Source organism: Papio anubis, unplaced genomic scaffold, assembly GCF_008728515.1.
Source record: "Papio anubis isolate 15944 unplaced genomic scaffold, Panubis1.0 scaffold111, whole genome shotgun sequence".
Taxonomy (NCBI): Eukaryota; Metazoa; Chordata; class Mammalia; order Primates; family Cercopithecidae; genus Papio; species Papio anubis.
The window spans coordinates 39,685-59,975 of NW_022160228.1; the positions used below are offsets into that span (position 1 = coordinate 39,685).

At 39.1% G+C, this 20,291-nt stretch overlaps 1 protein-coding gene across 7 annotated transcripts; it reads left to right on the forward strand.

The window, feature by feature from the left end:
• Window positions 1-324: 324 nt before the first annotated feature.
• Window positions 325-19,126, forward strand: LOC116268543 (leucine zipper transcription factor-like protein 1). Of its 7 annotated transcripts, none has more exons than XR_004181147.1 (11): window positions 325-508; window positions 4,196-4,320; window positions 6,482-6,676; window positions 7,980-8,040; window positions 9,156-9,227; window positions 11,112-11,177; window positions 11,260-11,337; window positions 13,589-13,765; window positions 14,708-14,811; window positions 15,827-15,903; window positions 18,821-19,126. XR_004181147.1 is itself a non-coding variant. In XM_003894547.5 (10 exons), the coding sequence occupies exons 1-10, from the start codon at window positions 506-508 to the stop codon at window positions 15,843-15,845; spliced, it is 900 nt and encodes a 299-aa protein (XP_003894596.1). In that variant the 5' UTR covers window positions 325-505; the 3' UTR covers window positions 15,846-18,170. The 7 variants fall into 7 exon arrangements, 2 of the variants coding, with proteins under 2 accessions (XP_003894596.1, XP_031517085.1); XR_004181146.1 differs by lacking the exon at window positions 18,821-19,126 and adding an exon at window positions 17,120-18,170; XR_004181145.1 differs by lacking the exon at window positions 18,821-19,126 and adding an exon at window positions 15,383-15,486 and having other exon boundaries at window positions 15,827-16,271.
• Window positions 19,127-20,291: the final 1,165 nt, after the last annotated feature.

Here is a 20,291-nt window from a genome sequence, read left to right on the forward strand (position 1 = left end):
AAAATATGTCTGAGCCGCGCCGTATGAGACCACTGAAAGGTCTGGGATGTCCATTGCACCCTTGGGGTCGCCTAGGCCACAGGAAGTTTTGGATGAGAACTTCCCAACAATCCACAAGCCGATGCCCCGAAGCACGCAAGCGCGGTGGCGGCCCCAGGCAGCTCCAGGAAGCACAGCCCTCCGGTTACCTTCTGCAACGGCACTCAGCTCCCAAAGGTGAACGTGGCACAAAAAGGTGGGACTTCCGGCCCTGGAAGCCAATGCGCACGTGGCAGTCAACCGGTTACGCAATACTTCCTGTCGCGTGATCCTCAGGACCAATGAAAATGCATAATTGCAGTCCACGTGCCTCGGTTTCCGTTAGCAACCAGAGGCTTCTAAACAACCTACCCTCCCTCCCCGTCTTCTGTGGTCCAGCTATCCTCGGCTCTCCCAGACTTGGCGGGCCACCGCCTGGCCACTCCCGTTCCTTTAGGCTGCCGCCTGCCGCCTGCCGCCTGCCGCCATGGTGAGTAGCCGGCCCTCGAGCCGCACCGCGCCCAGGAGAGAGCGCGGCCGGGACTGGAGACACTGAGCGGGTGGGCCCGGAATGATTACGTGGCCTAGTTGGGTCTGGCCGCTCCTCAGCCTCCCTGAGAAAGGGAGGCTGCACCGGGCGCGAGAGGTTCGGTTAACCGCAGCCCAAGCCCTTCTGGGGTAATCCTGGGTGAAGCCTTTTCCCAGCAGCCCAGCCGCGTCGCTTCGTTTCTCTCGCTTGCCTGGGGGCGGGGCGGAGCCAAGTCAAGTCTTAGGTGGCAGGTGAAGAGAACTAGAGGAAACTGCTGCCGGCCTAAGGTGCGGGGCAGGGTTCTCACTCAATTTCAAGAACCTCCAGGTTTACGCACACACACACATTAACACATACGCAGGGTTCTCACTCAATTTCAAGAAGCTCCAAGTTTATACACACACACGTTAACACAAGCTCAGAGTTCTCAATTTCAAGAAGCTCCAAGTTTACACACGCACACACACACACGCATGTTAACCAGAGGAGCAGGGAGAACGAATCCAGCTTTCTGTGTGATTGAAATCCAACTTTCTGATGTGGATGTGACTTTAAGAATCCCAGAACCCTATTTTACAGCTGAGGAATTTGGGTGACATTTCCTTTGTTTTGGCTTGCTCAAAAAAGACCATTAATCCCTCTAGCGAATAAGCATGCCATCTTAAATACCAGTCATACTCAGAACAGTGCACAGCACTGAAGTGTTCAGGAAAACGGATGAAACCAGGGTTGAGAGCACCACCTGAAATGGCTACTGAAATACCTCAGCAACCAAAATTTCTGTTTAGACAGCGTGTTCCAAGCGCTGTCTGGGAGCTGAGAAGACTCCTGTGAACTAAACGGATTGTTCCCTCCCCTTCTTGAGTTTAGACCCTCTCCACTCATTCTCTTGATTTCCCTAAAATATCAAGAGAATACGTTGAAAACAAATCACAAAAAAATTGATATCTCTTCCTGTTCTATCTTCTGTCATCCCTTTCCATCAATTAACAACTGAGGCTTTGGAATCAGGCTCAGGTTCTTCATTAGTAAATTGCAGATAATAACTACACAAGGCTGTTAATATGATAAGATAATGCGTATAAAATAAATAGCGCAGTACCTGCGAAAATATTAAGCATTCAGTATCTGATACGTATTATTAAAGTATGCTCATTTTTATCATTACAGTTTCCTCCTTGTACTTCTCTTAAATTGTATATGGATTTGTGGGCATAGTTAAGAACAGGGAACCATTTCTGGTACTTTACCCACTCCTCTTCTATCTCCTTCCGCCTAAACACACATACACAATTTATGGTACAATTTCAAGACACTAGCTTGGCAATCCTCTGGCAGTATTTCTTGCTATATGTTTTCAGCTCTTTTTATTATTATTTTAACAGAATATTTCTACAACAAAATTCAAACAAATTCTGACTTCCCCACTTGGATACCTCCCATTGTTTCTAACCATTTTAGGACTGATCATCATATCTACCTCTCATTTAGCAGATAGTAAAACTAATGTCATTGGGGTTAAGTGACTTGGTAACAGACTGTTACCAAGGTAGATAGTTGCATAGCTAGAACTAAACCTGGTTTCTAATCCAGTGCTTTGCCTGTTATACCACACATCTACCTATTGCATTTCCTCTCTAATGGTTTGACATAGATACATATATGTGTGGAAGTAAAGGTTTGTGAATAGCCGTTTCCTAGGCTGATGCTATTTTTCCTTTTGAACTCAGCTGTCCACTTTTACCCCCTTTCTTCATTCCAATCCATTTTAAAGGAAGTTTTCTGTCATTTACCCTTCTCAATTTGAGTAATTTTTCCTTCTTGAGCCTAGGACAGTCTTAACTTTCCTTGAAAGGAGGGAAAGGAATGAACAGACAGGAACTGGCCACCTGCTGGCACAAGGCACTATGCTAGGTGTTGTGCGTTATAAAAAATGATTCATGCCCTCATAGAGTTTACAATCTACTTGGAGGAGCAAAACCTGAAAAAAAAAAGATAATCAATAATACAAGGTAGTAATCAGCCTATGACCGTACCAAAGAAGTAGCAGAGATTATATATACTAGCTTTTAGAGGAAGGCATATCTATAGAGTTACTGAGGGCATATTGGGAGGTGGCACAGAGTAGGTGAAACAGGTTAGGCCGTGAAGGGTGGGTAGGAATTCAATGATGTGGTGGAGCATGTGTGTACTGACTGCTGAGAGCCAATTTTATGCATTTCTTCTCACCTCTTCATTCAGTGACATTATATTAGTGGCTTGAAATCAGCCATGATGGAAGTATTTATGCCATGGAAATCAGCAATGCTACAAATCAGGCCCCCCCTACCTAGAAAACCTGCTGTTAAATACTTACCATCACACCACTGGGTAGGATTCAGATTCTCGAATAGGAATGGAGAGAGATACTTTAGGATCAGAGTAACATGAGTGGAAGTCAAGGCAGGAAATTTTAAGTCATGTTTCAGGACTGATGAACAGACTAGTGTGGCTAAAGTCGAGTGTTCATTTAGTAGAATCCTGGGAAACAGGGTAAGAGAAAGAGTTTGGGAGGTTTTGAGGAGTAAAGAGTGTAAATTTATACTATAGACAATAATGATTAAGAATCTGTATTTGTGCTTTGTTTTTAGCAAATTGTGACATTGTTTTGTGATATTTCTAAATTGTGGGATATTCTTGCCCATATTGATGTGTGACTATCAGGGATAATATTGTCTCTAATGTAGGTAGTCAATTACTTTTAGTGCGTAATAGAAATCTGTCTTGTTAGTCACAACTCAGGTGCATATGCGACTGTAACCTGTTGCACTTGGTTACCTTACAGATTTCTCTTTCGCTTCCCTTCAACTCTTGCTGTCTCCATTCTATCCTCCAGACCTTAAAGACTTATGCCACCTAAACTGCTTTGTAAAGCTCATCAGCTGCTTAATTGCAAATCCAACTAACATGGCCGATGCCTTGCTCTTAGCTGACTGCTGACCTGCTCTATTCTTTGGGTGCTAGCCCTACCTCCTTGGGCTTGCCTCTTAAATATCTGTCAAGCTGTCATCTGGTTTAAAGTACAGACCAATTAGTGGTTCTTTCCAAATCAAATATACTTGTTAAAGCTGTATTTAATGGGGTAAGGGTTAAGCTGCTATAACAGAGTTGCTATTTTTTGCTGTAAGGTTAAGTGGCTTGAAGAATACAGAAGTTTATTTCTCTCTCACTTAACAGCCATCTTACTGCTCATCTCAGTTCAGTGACAGGGTCAGTGTCTCTCCATGAGGTAGAGATGTGGGTCCCTTTCATCTCGTGGCTCCCCCAGCCTCTAGGGCATTAATGTTGTCTGCATGATTCAGTCAAGTCACCACCTCTTCCAGGTTTCAGAGAAACAGGGAGTGGCAGACGTATACCCCATATCTTAAGGCCAGGTCTTTGGAACTAGACCACAACATTCATTGCTGAGAAGTAGCCAGCAGTGACTTAATTGCAAGGAGGGCAAAGAAGTGTCATCTAGCTGGGCAGCCATGCAGCCAGGAAAAAGAGAAGAATAGAATTTGATGGAGATCTAGCAGTCTCGACCACAGAATGTCTTATGCATTTTCATTTTTGGCTCTTTGATCAGTTCTTCAAGACTAACAATTAAATTACCTCTTTCTTTTTCAGGCAGAGTTGGGCCTAAATGAGCACCATCAAAATGAAGTTATTAATTATATGCGTTTTGCTCGTTCAAAGAGAGGCTTGAGACTCAAAACTGTAGATTCCTGCTTCCAAGACCTCAAGGAGAGCAGGTATCAGAGGAGGACTCTAAGCAAACCAAATAGGAACATGGATTCTTTCTGGTAGCCAGTATGGGGGTGCCATAGCAGATGTCAGTCAATTTCTGGGTTTCATCATGATCAATTATTTGCTAACAGCAGCTATACTAAGCCTCATGGATACAGGAAACAAAAGAAGTCGTATCGTGGTGGAAGCAATGAATCTATTATCAGAAATGCATGTGATAATTACAGGATTCCAGAGCTTCAGAAGGGTAGTCAGGAAGTTGCCAAGGGTTTGTGGATTAATGATTGGCTGGTTGTATTAAAGATTCCAGAACTTTAATTACTTGAGTTATTAATTAAATAGTTAGAGCTCTAAGACATGGAAATTAGTGAGAAAACACGTCTGTGTTTCATACTGAATAATTAAGAGAGAGGAAAACAGCAGGAAATCATAATGCTGACTAGTACCAAAATTGTTAGTTGATTTCTAGCATGAGATAATAATGGTTGGACCATAGTTGATTTTTAGCAAGAGATGAATGTCATGTCAGACATAAGTGAAAAAGACCTCCAAGTGAGCTCCAGCTGCCAGAAAACCATGAATGTGTCAGTATTAGAGGCCATCAGCCTTAGACCATTCAGCCCATTAAACTCATCTGATAATCTGGTTTCCTAACCCCCAGCAGATGAAAGCAACAATTTAATTGGCAAGAACATATGTTCTATTAAAGAATATAGAAAGATTATTAATATTTTAATAAAGATTTTTGTAAAAAAATGTTCTGGTTTTTTGAGAAGGACTAAATTCTGCTGGCTAGATGAAACATTAAAGAATTATAAAACAAATACTATTAAGTTTAACTCTGATAATGCTTTAGTGTAACTGGGTCTTGCTTGATGATGTCTTTTTGGAAGTAGGAAGAAAATAAAGCTGAGGTTGGGGTAGTTGCCCTTCATCTGCTGAGAGTCTGAGGGAGAAGGGACTTTGGAGGGTAGAGGTAGGGAGAGGAGAGGACTGTGTTACTGTGATACTGTCATTGAAACTAGAAGGCACACACGGAAGCTTTTTCAAGGATTCAGCTGTTGGGCATGAATCCTTTGCCCAGCACCATTGTTGAAGATGATTGTGGGGTTTATCACCACCAATGTGACCATAGGCAAGTCACCTCCACTCTTGAAACCTGTGTTCCTATCTGTAAAGTTAGGGGATTGTGGAAGATGGCACCAAAGTTCTCTTCCAACCCAAGCATTCTCTATGTGAGAGTAGTTGTTTTTTGGTTTTTTTTTGAGACGGAGTCTCGCTCTGTCGCCCAGGCTGGAGTGCGGTGGCACAATGTCGGCTCACTGCAACCTCCACCTTCTGGTTTCAAGCAGTTCTCCTGCCTCAGCCTCCCAAGTAGCTAAGATTATAGGCACGTACCACCATACCCAGGTAATTTTTTGTATTTTTAGTAGAGAAGAGTTTTTGCTGTGTTGGCCACGTTGGTCTCGAACTCCTGACCTCAAGTGATCCACCTGCCTCTGCTTCCCAAAGTGCTGGGATTATAGGTGTGAGCCACCATGCCTTGCCCTTAGAGTAGATTTCTAATGCTGTTGTTGATGATGATACTCATTTTTGTGGAGTGTTCAGTGGAACTTTAAGATAAGCTAGTTTTTTATTATTATTATTATTATTATTATTATTATTATTATTATTATTTTGGGTCTCAAGAATGCAAAGAGGAGCAATATATAATTACCATTTATTTCCCATAGACATTTACTAACCTGTGAATAGTTCATACAGTTACTAAAATGCTAGAGAAATATTAGAAAGAAATAAGACTATGCCTTCCAGGTTACTTTTGAAATTATTAAATGTAATAAGACTGATTTCAGTGGAGTTTGAAATAAGACATTTAATACTAAAAAGTTAAAGAAAAAAGTAGATGATGGTTTGGGGAATGTGTTTGAGCATTTACTTGTATTAAATGATGTGCACAATTTAATCATTTGAATAGATGTCAAAAATTAATTGAGTTTAAATTATTTTCAATGTTTATTAATAAAGAAGATAGTTCCCAGAGAGATTTTCACTGTAATCTTTGAATTTCTTAGATTGCATGAATTTGGGTTTCTTAATTTTGTTGTATTTTGTAGATTTTTTTTGTTGTTTATCCATAAGTTTTGGATCATGGTTGTTTTTCAGGCTGGTGGAGGAGACCTTCACCATAGATGAAGTCTCTGAAGTTCTCAATGGATTGCAAGCTGTGGTTCATAGCGAGGTGGAATCTGAGCTCATCAACACTGCCTATACCAATGTGTTACTTCTGCGACAGCTGTTTGCACAAGCTGAGAAGTGGTATCTTAAGCTACAGACAGACATCTCTGAACTTGAAAACCGGTAATAAAAGTTGAACTTGCAACTGTGACAGTAGTGGCCCAAGCATGATCTTAAAAGTTAGTGAATATCTTTGCTGCATATTTTCTTGGGGCTGGTGTGTGAGAAAATTTGGGTAGGGTAACAGCAAAGCATTGAGTCACTGAGTGATCTCTTGGGTACCACTAAGCGCCCTTTTAAAAGTTCTTTGTTTCTACTGTTCCTAGGTATTACAAAGGCCATTGAGATTTATGAAATTGCTTTTCAGGCTATCATTAATTATTTTTTACTGCATTTTTATTAGCTTGGTCAGTATTACCATCTGTCTTTATAGATTGGTCAACTAAGAAGTAAAGATTATGAGGCAGTTGAAAAGTCAGTTCAAATACAATAAATACCATCAATTCAATCCAGTAGCATTGGAAGTTTTCTAAATAATTGAATTTAAAAGTATACATTTATTAACTTTAAAATAAGAAATATAAAATACAAAAAAAGCTTATAATATGGACATCAAGAGCTCAAATTCAAAAAATATGGTAAAACTGGTGAAGTTGAAACTCATTTTAAGAAAAGGCATGCCAGAAATCAGGAAGGACTGACCACCAAGCCCCGTGAACTACTCTAAGCACAGTCACAGCACATCAGTTCACATGCAGAGTGCTGAAAAATGCTGAGGACAACCTGTGAGCAGGGGAGGAAAATCACTGAACTTCTGCCACTGTCAGTAGGTGACTGGTGAGAAAACTCTGAGAAGGGGGCGCTTTAGGAAGCTTAGAAGCTGACTGCTGTTAACGCTTTAAGCTTGTGTGTAGTCACTTCTCACTGGCCTTTGCAAATCTTCAGATGGCACAGCTCCACTATCTGTCTTTCCTAGGAATTTGTGATACTCTTTTTCAGTAGTTACTATGGACTATTTTCATTTTTCTGAGGCTACTTTATTAAGAATCAGTTTGTGTTTTTTGAACACCTACTAACTAACAATACATATTATGTAATAAAACAATCTCCTCATAGCACCTCAAGAATACAAAGTTGACTATAAATTTCCCTCATATTTGTATTAACATTGTAGTTTATTTCTAGCAGTAGATATTGCATACCTAGTAGGTGCAAAGTGCCAGGTGCTGTGGATGATTACATTTGAGTCCATGCGGTTTAGGTTCTCAACCATTTGCAACTAACATTTTTGATATGGTGAAGTTTGGTCCACCTTGCTCTGTTCTCTCTGGCATGTAATGGGTTGGTACCAGTGATTTTACTCTTCTTGTGTGTGGTATAAAACTATTTTAAATGAATAATTTTTATCTTTGCTTTCATCTTCAAGAGAATTATTAGAACAAGTTGCAGAATTTGAAAAAGCAGAGATTACGTCTTCAAACAAAAAGGTAACTTTTTGGTCATTCTAAATCCGTATCTTAATAGCCAGTATTTAAAATCCTCAAGTCACTCAAAGAATTCAGAGATCAAAACTGAGAACTCTTAAGGAAAAGCATTCAATTCAAGAGTAAAATTCAAAAATTGTCTCTCATATTTTCAGGCAAAAGAAAAAATGTTTTGGAAGTAACTATGAAAAACTGCTCTTGTCTGTGATGGCCTACACATACACGTAATCCCTGAGTTCAGTCTCAATCCCACTTATAAATACTCTACTCAGAAGATGCAGAGCACAGGCTCTATCTAGGGTCAGCCACACCCGGTTACACATCGTGGCTCTGACTTCCTGGCTGTGTTACCTTGAGCAGGTTATCTGAGGTAGCTGAGCTTCATTTTACTCGTCTGACAAAGGGAGACAATACTAGTAGTTATCTACTTCTCTTTCTAATCCTTCTCATTAATTAGAGTGACCGTTTACCATTCATTTCACAGACACACCGTAAATACTCCATTGTTGGGTAAATACGCTGAGATGAATCTATGTACATACACATGCAAAACACTTTCCTGTTATTCCTTTGGGTCATATTTCTGGCTAAGAAATTTCTGGATCAGAGGGCATGAATTATTTTATTTTTGATACATATTACTAAACTACTGTATTGTTTGTGCCAAGTTATTGTTTATCTGTAGTATACTTGCCTAGATCTTCATCAATATTATTGTTTTTCACAGAGTCTAAGGTTCATGTAGAAATCACTGTTTCAACTCCCACAAGTTAAAATTCTAGTTCCTAGATGCTAGGCTCTATATCAGATCTGGCTTTGAGCTCCTTCCTTTCCTCCTTTCTTCCCTCATTTTCCTTCTATCTATATTTTTTAAAAGATACAGGGAAGATAGGTTTTATTTTTATCTCTAACATGTGTTGGGCACTGTAGGACAGACATATCCTAGGCACTGGGAATAACAAAGGATGAAACCAACAAAAATCTCCACACCTATGGAACTGACATCCCAGTGGGTATGTTTATATATAGTATTTTCCACTTGCAAAGTGCAAGTGTTCAGTGATTATACATGCTTTATTCTGTGGTGATTTCAGTTTGGTTTCTTTATTTTGTTTCAGCCCATCTTAGATATCACAAAGCCAAAACTTGCTCCACTTAATGAAGGTGGAACAGCAGAACTCCTAAACAAGGTAATGTTATTATCTGGAGAAATGGAAAGCCTCTAATTCTGTCCTCTCATTGCCTAGGGTAGAGAAACAGAAGTGGAAGGTTTGATTCAGGTCCTCTGAGGATAAATAGTCCATTACAGTAGTTTTACTTGATGGTACCCCATGGGCCAGAAGAGGGCATACTTAACCTTCTAGAGAGCCTGAAGTAGCTCCTGATCACACCTTTTCAAGGTAAAGTGAAGAGCATGAAATTTTGGACAGCGTTTATTGATGGACATTTAAAGTTTGTGATCTACGGTAACAAGGAGAAGGGTTTTTAAGTTTCTAAAAATTATTTATCAATTAGCCGGCTGTGGTGGTATGCGCCTGTAGCCACAGCTACTTGGGAGGCTGAGGCAGGAGAATTACTTGAACCCAGGTGGCAGAGGTTGCAGTGAGCTGAGATCACACCACTGCACTCCAGCCTGGGCGATAGAGTGAGACTCCATCTCAAACAAACAAACAAACAAAATTATCAGCACAGGTTGAGTATCCCTTATCCTTGGGACCAGAAGTGTTTTGGATTTCAGATTTTTTAATATTTGCATTATACAGACCCTAGTTGAGCATCCCAAATCCAAAAATCTGAAATCTGAAATGCTCCAATGAGCATTTTGTTTGAGTATCATGTCAGCACTCAGAAAGTTTCTGATTTTGAAGCATTTCAGATTTCAGCTATTTTGCATGACCCTTGTATTCTCAACATTATGCTAGATGTTATTGGAGATAAAAAGCAGTGTAATACATGCTCCCTTGCCCTCAAAAATGTAATTTTTTTTTTTTTTTTTTTTTTTTTGCAAGAGTCTTATTCCGTCACCCAGGCTGGAGTGCAGTGGTACAATCTAGGCTCGCTGCAAGCTCTGCCTCCCAGGTTCACGCCATTCTTCTGCCTCAGCCTCCAAGTAGCACCCGCCACCATGCCTGGCTAATTTTTTGTATTTTAGTAGAGATGGGGTTTCACCGTGTTAGCCAGGATGGTCTCAATCTCCTGACCTCGTGATCCGCCTGCCTCAGCCTCCCAAAGTGCTGGGATTACAGGCATGAGCCACTGCGCCTGGCCAAAAATGTAATAGTTTTATTGGGAAGGTAGAACCGATGTTCTAGAAATAGAGACCAGAGAATCCTCTCCTGTGTGCTACAGGTGTCACACTGGGTAGCAGAGAAGATTCAGTTGTATGCGGATGAGAGTAGGTGAGAACAGACTCTTGGCTAAGGGAATACCTAAGCTGGGCCTTGAAGGGTGAAGACCAATTAAATTGTAGAGGAAGGGGAAATGAGTGTGTTGGGCAGGAGAACAGAACAGGCAGTGGTCAGGTAGGAGGCAGCATGACTTGGAACAGAGCGCAGTGCTGTCTGGGCTGATGTGTTTGTTGGAGCCTAGTGAAAAATAACACAGGTGATTCAAATGTTTGAGCTGTATAAGAGCAAAGGTGTTGGCCTCAACTCAGTCAGAAGCATCTGTGGGCTTGAGCATGGTATTGAAATGATGGAGTTCTCAGGATAAGGGTCAACAGTGTGCAGTGTAGGCAGAGAATAGACCCAAGATTTGCAGGACCAACTGGGAGAGAGATAGCAGGGAAGGGGGTCTTTGGAAAAGACTTGAAAACAGAGGACTAAAAGAGGAAAGATGTGTCTGAGAAACTGAAAGAAAAGAAACTAGATGTCTTAGAGCCAAAGCTGACTCACAGATACTGAGGCTGATAGGCTGGATGAAATTGGGATATTACCAAAATATCAGTAGTGCATTTTTGAGCTATTATGTAATTTAAATTAAATTTTAAAATTAGATTTTTAAGTGAAACAAGTAATAATTTCAAATATTAAAATATTTTGGTTGATATAATAAAACTTGAATTTACTCACAAGGAAATTTTAAGACTTCAAGAAGAGAATGAGAAATTGAAGTCAAGGTTGAAGACCATTGAAATACAGGTAACTGAGAAATGTTTTGACACAATTATTGAACTGCCTACAGACTAAATACTGAAAGTGTTTTGTTTAAACTTCACTATAGGCTACAAGTGCACTGGATGAAAAGTCAAAACTAGAAAAAGCACTGCAAGATTTACAGCTTGATCAAGGAAATCAAAAGGTGAAACAAGTTTTAGCTATCTTTTTCACATTTTCTAAGTAGAATGAAGTTATAAACTTAAAATTAAGTCTTAGTTACTGCTCACTGTACCCCACCCCTTGCCACTCCCTGAGACAAATGCCTCTATTTTCCTGTGTTGACATCCTTGCCCCCGAAAGGCCTGGCGAGAACCAGTGGCCTTCCCTCTGTATCCTCCAGGGCAGAGGGGACAGTACATAGCTCACACATCTACAGTTTCCCTGGCATGCAAGATGTCCTCGCCATTTCCTGCAATTTTCTTGGCCTGCATGATATTCTTTTTTTATTCTTTTTTTAAGTTTTCCCCTTTCACGTTGACATCCAATTACAGTGGAGGGGAAAGGAAATGAAGAAAAGTTTTTAATTGGTTTATATTTGGGTTTTATTATACTGAACATTACTTAAGTTTGCCTTTGATGAATGTGACAAAATGATTATGAATCTGCAGATGCATCTGTACCCACCGGCAATATAGAGTACAATGAAATCCAGTGTTGTAGTTCTTCACGCTTGTCTGAATGTAATGACTGAATGTCACTCTGCCTGCGGGAAGTCATTGTATGTACAGTGTCTCCTGTGGCCTTTCTGTTGAGTGTGCATGCTACAGTATGATTTCCTATGAGCATGACCATTTGGGTAAATATTCCGTGCAGCACTGGCTTTTCTAGTGGTCATACTGTCATTGCAAATGTCTGGTAAACAATCTCAAAATCTGCTTCACTGGGCTTTTGCTAATCTTTTCTCTGAAAAATTTCAAACATACGCAAAAGTAGAGAGAATAGTATCGTGAACCCCCATGCACTCATCATTCTATTTAGCGGTTACCAATGCATGGCCAGTCTGGTTTCATTTGTACCTCTTTCTTCTTCCCACCTGCCATGTTTTTTTGAAGCAAATCTCAGACATTGAACCATTTTATCTGTAGATATTTTTAAAATAGGAGGATACTTCTTATATAGCTAATGATTTTCAACCATTATATGCCAAGGACAATAGATTTATAAAAACACGAATGTTCCAGAACAGCTTTATAATTCCTCATAAGTCAAACAATTGCAAACACATTTGGATGATTAATTTGTTTAAAAGCTTTTTGGGGCTTGCTCCAATTTTACTATAAGATTTTGGACACAAGAACAACCAGTGAATACATGCTTTTATTGGTTGCAATGAAATAAAATATTTTTTTCAAAGACCAGGTTTCGAAAATGAGGAAAGGGTTTTTTTTTCTTTTGTTGAAAGTACTTTTTTTTTTTTTGGAGATAGGGCCTTATTCTGTCACCCAGGCTGGAGTGTGGTGGTGCAACCATGGCTCACTACAACCTTGACCTCACAGGCTCAAGCGATCCTCCCACCTCAGCCTCCCAAGTGGTTGGGACCACAGGCATGTGCCACCATGCCTAGCTAATTTTTTATATTTTTTGTAGAGATGGGGTCTTGCTTTGTTGCACAGGCTGGTCTCAATTTCCTGGGCTCAAGCAGTCCTCTTCCCTTGGCCTCCTAAAGTATTGGAATTACAGGCATGAGCTACTGCTCCTGGCCGAAAGTACTAAGTATTTCTTCATCCACATATTAACCAATTGTAGATGATTTTACTGTCTTATCAATACAAATGTTTTTTCTGTCGTGAATCTTACCCAGTCAAAAACAAGATCCGGGAAGAGAGAAGATCCAGTGCTTGTCTTATGCTGTAGTTGTCAAAAGTATGCAAAAATGTACATATTAATATAAAAAACTTAAAATCTTAAAAATTTAGAAAATCATGTAATCAGTAATTGGGCTCTCATATTATTTCCTTGTAAATAATGACTAAAACGTATGTCTATTAAGTTTTTGGTATAAATTATATTCTATCATTTTTTAGAATTCAGACTTCTTTAAGGATTTTTTTAAACTTGGCTTTTCAAAATGAAACCTATTTGCCATCTCAACCCTGGTACACACATCTTGGATTGAAATACCAGCAGTTCACACATCATATTTTATGTATTTGGAATTCAGCGGCTACTGAGTGTCAGCTGTGTGCAAGACACCACACACCCGGGGCTGACAGTGGACTGGCCTGCTGGTGACTCTGCAGGGGCTGGCACTTACCTAGGCTGGCAAGGGGGGCTGACATGCACACACAACATAGAGCATTTTTTTCATCTCCTTTGATGTTGAATCACCATTCTAAAATAGTTATTTTTAGAATATCAACATGAAATTACATGCATGCATTTATTTTTCATAGGATTTTATAAAGGCCCAAGACTTGAGTAACTTGGAAAACACTGTCGCTGCTTTAAAGAGTGAGTTTCAGAAGACACTTAATGACAAGACAGAAAACCAGAAGTCACTGGAGGAGAATCTGGCGACAGCCAAGCACGACCTACTCAGGGTTCAAGAGCAGCTGCACATGGCTGAAAAGGTCAGAAGACCATGTTTAAGGGATTTGTCTGTTAATGTCCAATTAACTGATGCACACAGTAGAGAGGAATACATGTGACTAAGGTAAACATTGGACAGCTGCAAATTCAGATTATTTTTTCTCAAGATATTAGCCAATATGTTCTAAAGATTAGTCATTTCCAGGCACTGATATTCTTCCATCTTTGGTACTAAAATATCTGTGATAATAAGATATCTCCTCTCCCTCTATGGCGTGGTGAAATGCTCCTCTGTAGGTGGCTTGAATCCTGCCCTACATCCAACCGTGTTGCTCTTCTGCTCCTTCTTCCCACAGCCTGCAGAGGGATGGGGGACTGGTTTTTTTTTTAAGGATTTGTATACTTTCGTCATAATTTATATAAAATATGTAGAGAGCTAGATTCTTCACTTTGGGGATTAGACTCTTAAGAATATGCCTGTAATCCCAGCACTTTGGGAGGCCAAGATGGGAGGATTGCTTGAGGCCAGGAATTTGAGACCAGCCTAGCCAACATAGCAATTTCTCTATAAAGAAATAAAAACTTGTTCATATAAAAAATGGAAAAAAGAATATGGGAACTAAAATTTAAATTAAAAATCCTTTTGCTAAAATACACTACTTTGGGACTTGGGAAAAAAGTGTGCTTATTTTACTGGAAAATTAGTGTAATGTTTCAAATAGATTTCTCATATCCAGGCCTTGAGTTATTTACCAACACTGTACTTGGGAAAATGTTACTATTTTATGGTTTCTCATTTGAAAGAATATATTTTTAAACTTTGGATAGTCTTAGTTTTATATAAATGTGTCTTTTAAGGAAATTAGAAAATTAGCAAAATATTAGTAAAATTCAAGCCAAAAAAACCACATATTTTTATCACATTTGTTATCTCTTTCCTTAACTGTTTTTTTAGTAATGGGCTGACATTTTTTACTAAGCAGGAATTAGAAAAGAAATTTCAGCAAACAGCAGCTTATCGAAACATGAAAGAGATTCTTACCAAGAAGAATGACCAAATCAAAGATCTGAGGAAAAGACTGGCACAGTAAGCCACACTGATCCCACCTTGGATTTCTCTCTCTGGATTGATGTTTGTTCTCTGTTAAATCTAAGCTTGTTCCAGAGAAGTCAAGCTGGTGGTAGTTGCTGGATCATTTAGTCCAGAAGCCTTCATTTAAGGAAACTGGAGGAGCTCCAGCCTGACCTTATCTATAATGCCCACCAGGGCTTCTTTTTAGGTTCATCTAGGCCTTTAGACTCACACAGGCCTACAGTAAGCTCCTCTTGGCAATGGATCCACTTAGCAGGATGTCAGACAGGAAACACAGCAAGCTCACAGGGCAGTATTAGGCAGTTCTCTTCTCCTCAGTGGTATACTCTAAGCAGTCCAAGAACTGGTCTTACTGTTCCCCTAAGTGACAGTTTAAGTTGGAGAGAGTGAGATTTTTGCAGATGGGTGTCATAGCCAGCTTAGAAGTCCGTGTTCTACATAGGCTTAGCATCTCTTGTAGCAGTCACATGATGCCCAGTTAAGGGTATGTCCAGTTAAAAGAACTTATCGCACAGGGGGAAACCTAAAGGGGTGGCTCCTACCACGTATTTATAGTTATTCATAGTCCTCCAGGTCCAGATGTGGTCATCAGATGTTTTGCCCGGAAACTGAGTTGACATTTACCTTTATCAGAGTTCCAGGGGAGCAGAGCTAGAAAGGGAATTCAAGGTGAGATTTGTCCTTAGAGAAGTAGATTTGCTAGACCTTTACTCATATAGTCATATCAACTATTCTTGTCAATATGATGATTGAGGTAATTATATGAAGTTATCGCAGGTCTAAATGCCAAATATAGAGACTTGGAGTCTTAGCAGTGATCTGGCCTATCCTCCTACTTGATGTAAAAATCCCCTCTGAGTCACCATCAAAACAAAGTTGAATGTGTCCAACTTCTATCATAGCAGTAATTTGAAGTGAGAAATATAGTGCCACTGCTTCAAGTAAACTTATTTGGTAATAACAACAACAAAAGGTATCCTGACATTGTGTTCTTAATTTATATCTCCAGATATGAACCTGAAGATTAAAACTGAAGATTTCATCTGGAAGCTGCCACACACAAACATACAAGCAGTCTCACCTCAGGCATGTATTTTGAAGCATTTTGTCATATCCCCTCTCCTTATTTTTCTAATATTTAGACTTCTAATATTTAGAACTAGAGCTCCTATTTTCAGCTAATTGAAAACAGAGAAAACCTAGTGATTCTGTCTGGTTATCCCACATGCCTCTCTACTGAGTGCTCCAGAGTCTTAGCTCGCATGCACCGAGAATTCTTTACAGCAAAGAAGAGATTTTTAGAGTGGGAAGAAAGAGGCTTATCCTTCTGCATTAGTATAAAGAGTCTGTCTTTTTAATAAATGTTAAAGAAGCTAACAGTGTTTGTACTTATGCATTCCCCATGGGTAAAAATAAATAATAGCATTATTAAAGATAGTTATTACCAAAAAAAAGATAGTTATTACAAATAAATATGTCTCTTTATTTTTAAAAATGAAATCTTAATTCATTTATTCTATTTGATGATAAACTATGAATTCATTGAAAATGTGAATTCTATCTATTATGGGTAGCGTTTACCAATTATAAGGAAAATTTACAGCAGTGAACATGAACATTCAGTTAACTTCCTCAGTCTGTCCATCTTAAAGACCATTTATCAGAGGAGATTCAGCGTTTTTTGCAGCATAACATTTCGTGAGTCTGTATTACTAATGGATAAGTCAAGTCCATCCTGCACTTCTACAGTTCAGAAAGTATCTGGACTCAGAATAAATGTAATATTTATACTTGTTTCCAGAATGTTATTTTACATTTTATGTTAAAAAAGAACACTTTTTAAAAGACATAGTCAACATAAAATCACCTATCAGACTTCAGATTGGACTTTATTTATGTGGATCTATAATAATTAATTGTGTTTTCAAGAGGTTTTACTGTATTTGTATTGGCCTGGTTTTCTCAGACGATTTTGGACAAATCATTAGAAACTGGGCATCATATCCACAGTTGTGTAAGGCAGTGACATACTGTAAGGAGAAACAAAGTCAAGTCCATAAAGCAATAATCCTTCAGAAGGAAAGTCCTTACTTTTCACATATTAATATTTAGTAATTTTTCCTGCTTCTAAAAGTAAGAGTATCACACCCTAAATGAACACTGTCTACTAAGAGACATCATTCCACTTCCACAAATGAAGATTTTATTCCAAGAAACGAGTTTACTGATTGGAGCATAGGGCTTGTTATTATTTTTATTCAGGCTTTTAGTAATACCCTTGAATTTATTATTTTTCTTATAGGCTTTTTGTTAAAATAGTGAAGAAACAAATGTTAAAGGGTAAGATAATTTCCCTGCAAAAGGACACAGAAGGCAGTCTTAAGAAGATGAATGGATCAGAGAAGGGAGAGAAGAAAATGCAATAACAAGCCAGCATTTACTATGTATTTTCTCCTCACCTCTCTCTCCATATTTAGGTCATTTACCAGTGTCTGTGCCCTTTTGGAGCTTTTGTTGAGGGCTTCATTCTCACCCTGTATTTCTTTAGCCCTAAATTGACACTCTCTCCAAAAATCCATTCCGTTGTCTGTGGACCAAGATGTTCTATATAATTCAAAAGCAGAACTCTTGGCTAAAGGGCTAGTGTGTCCTTCAGAAACCATTCAATTACTTTCTCCCTACACCTTTGTCAGTTTGATACCAGTGAGGAAAAAAGGTATGTTGATAAATCTATATTGCTAGGTAAAATTTTTACTCATTTTCTTGATAGCAATTTTGAAATATTCTGTACAGTATGTTCCTATCGTTTAATAATAAATTCAAAAATATTTTTAAAACCTTAAAACCTAACTATGCCAAGCATTAAGATAAACAAATATGATGTTCTTTGATGTAAATCAACATGATGATTCTTTCACATGCAAACACATTTTAGTGTTTCTGGTTTGTCATTTTTGTTGTTGTTGTTGTTGTTATTTACTCTATACCCTTAGCAAAATTACAGTTTTAAATTTTTATTGTTTTTAATAGTTTTCCAACTTTAAGATTTATCCCATTTAACTGAGAAAGAAAGCCTTTTTCATATATATATATATATGGAATTTCTAAGGATGTTGGTTTGAGCCTTGATTAGACTTTTAATGTGCTAAGCCAGACAGGCAGTCTGTACATTGGTGGCCATCACAATGCAGCTTTGGTTTAATATAATTCAGGACTGCTGCTGAGTTATGCACAGACTTTTTGTTGACCAAAATAAAATGTAAAGGGTTTTCTTCTGTTTGACATTTTAGTGTTCATTTTTTCTCTTTTATGTATTACATTTTTAACCTATATTAAATAAATGTTTAAATGATCATTTGCTTATGTCTTATAGAACTCAGCATAAGAAAAATACTGCCCTACCTTGACTGCGTAATCTTATTTGCTAAAGCCTTTGCTGTTAATTATTTCCATTCTGATTAACTGAAAGAGATTTATAGAGATGCTTAAATTTTAAGCCCTTGGTGCTTTTAGATATATACTGGTTGCAAAAATTTGGCATTAATGATTTCCCTCTGCTTATGTGTAAATGCCTGTGTTCCAAAGCTTTGCCACTAGATATTCAAAACGTAAATGGTCATGTAAGCCAGTCTTCCAGAAAGCAAAGTTATTTCAGCAAAATGATATTTCACATTTAGACAAAACAGTAGTATTTAGACAAGAATATTTTGACCAAACCATTTTCAAAACTGCTTAGGAAAAAGGGGAAATATTATACTTAAAGGTAATAACCTCTGTCTTGAAGAGAATAGAGGTGAGTGGGTTGGTGACAACTGATTTGGAGGCTTTTGTAGGGGGCTGTGGTGTCTTTTGCATTGTGTCATCAGCTCCTCCATCAAGTAAGCGTGTCGCTGTCATTGCTTATTGTAGAACATGAATTGATGAAGAGTAGTCAATCTCTTACATTATATGAAGTATAACTTCCTCTCTTTTTTACCTATAATACATCCTTTAACTTTTACAGATTGAAAAACCACTGTTAGACAAAGCAAAATGGAACTTGGAAAATCCTGTATAGTTTTGTAAAATAGCAATGGGCTTACTGTCAAATTAACTAATAGCTTATTAAATGGATTTTCATGAGCACTTGGAAAAGAAACAACCACCAGGAGCCAGCATGGATCTCCCTAGTAAGAAATCAGGTATGGCAGGGCCAGTTGCAGTGTCTCATGACTGTAATTACAGCGCTTTGGGAGTTCCAGGCAGGGGGATTGCTTGAGGCCAGTAGGTCAAAACCAGCCTGGCCAATATTGCAAGACCCCATCTCTACAAAAAATTTTAAAATTAGCTGGGCATGGCAGCATATGATCACATCACTACACTCCAGGCTTGGGTGACAGAGTGAGACCCTGTCTCAAAAAAAAAAAAATCACATATGGCAGACTAAACTAATTTGTCTTTTTTTTTTTTTTTTTGAGACAGAGTCTTGCTCTGTTGCCCAGGCTCGAGTGCAGTGGCGTGATCTCGGCTCACTACAAGCTTCACCTCCCGGGTTCAAGCCATTCTCCTGCCTCAGCCACCCAAGTAGCTGGGACTACAGGCACCCGCCACCACACCCAGCTAATTTTTTTGTATTTTTAGTAGAGACGGGGTTTCACCATGTTAGCCAGGATGGTCTCAATCTCCTGACCTCGTGATCTGCCCACCTCAGCCTCCCAAAGTGCTGGGATTACAGGTGTGAGCCACCACGCCTGGCCTCATTTGTCTTTTTAAAAGCATGAGAGGTATATAGTATGTCAGAATTTCGGCAAGGTGCTTGACAAAGACCTCATGATAGTCTTCTTGAAAAGAATCTTAGGTAGGTTTTCCCAAGGATTTAGGTGCAGGTAGTTTATTTGGGAAGTGATTTCAGGAAATCCTGCAGAAGACTGAGGAACTGAGACAGATCGAAAGAGTCACCACCATGGACAACTGAGACCCAATCCTGCTGGGGACCCTCTGAGACATGGTATGGAAAACATCTCTGAATTATTGCACTGAAGGACAAAGTAGCTGGGAATATTATCCACCACTTTCCATCCCTCACTGGTTGAGGGTCGATTCTGAGGTATTAATTCCTTGCGATGTCCAGCCTGCCTGGATGTGGACCAAGTTCACCCTCATAACCAGAGAATGCTCTCAGGCAGAGACTCCAGAAGCCAAGCATGGGAACTGTCTGCTTGCAAACTCGGGAGTAGATGGGGAGTGACTGTTAATGGGTCCTGCATTTCATTTTGAGGGGATGAAATGTTCTGGAATTAGATAGTGGTAATAGATGTACAACTTTGCGACTGTGCTAAAGATCACTGAATCGTATACTTTAAAATGATAAGTTTTATATGTGAGTTATATCTCAATTTAAAAAAAAAGAAAACCTCTGGTAATAAATGAAGGGGATATGTTGAAGTAACCACCAGCATCTCCAGTCATCCACCCCGCTCTACTATACCACCTGG

What these genes read in the sequence shown, in the direction of transcription:
- LOC116268543 (XM_003894547.5), top strand. An exon ending in CAGCAGAACTCCTAAACAAG is followed by an intron (nt 9,228 to 11,111) that starts GTAATGTTATTA and finishes TTTACTCACAAG; the next exon opens with GAAATTTTAAGACTTCAAGA. An exon ending in AGCTGCACATGGCTGAAAAG is followed by an intron (nt 13,766 to 14,707) that starts GTCAGAAGACCA and finishes TTTACTAAGCAG; the next exon opens with GAATTAGAAAAGAAATTTCA.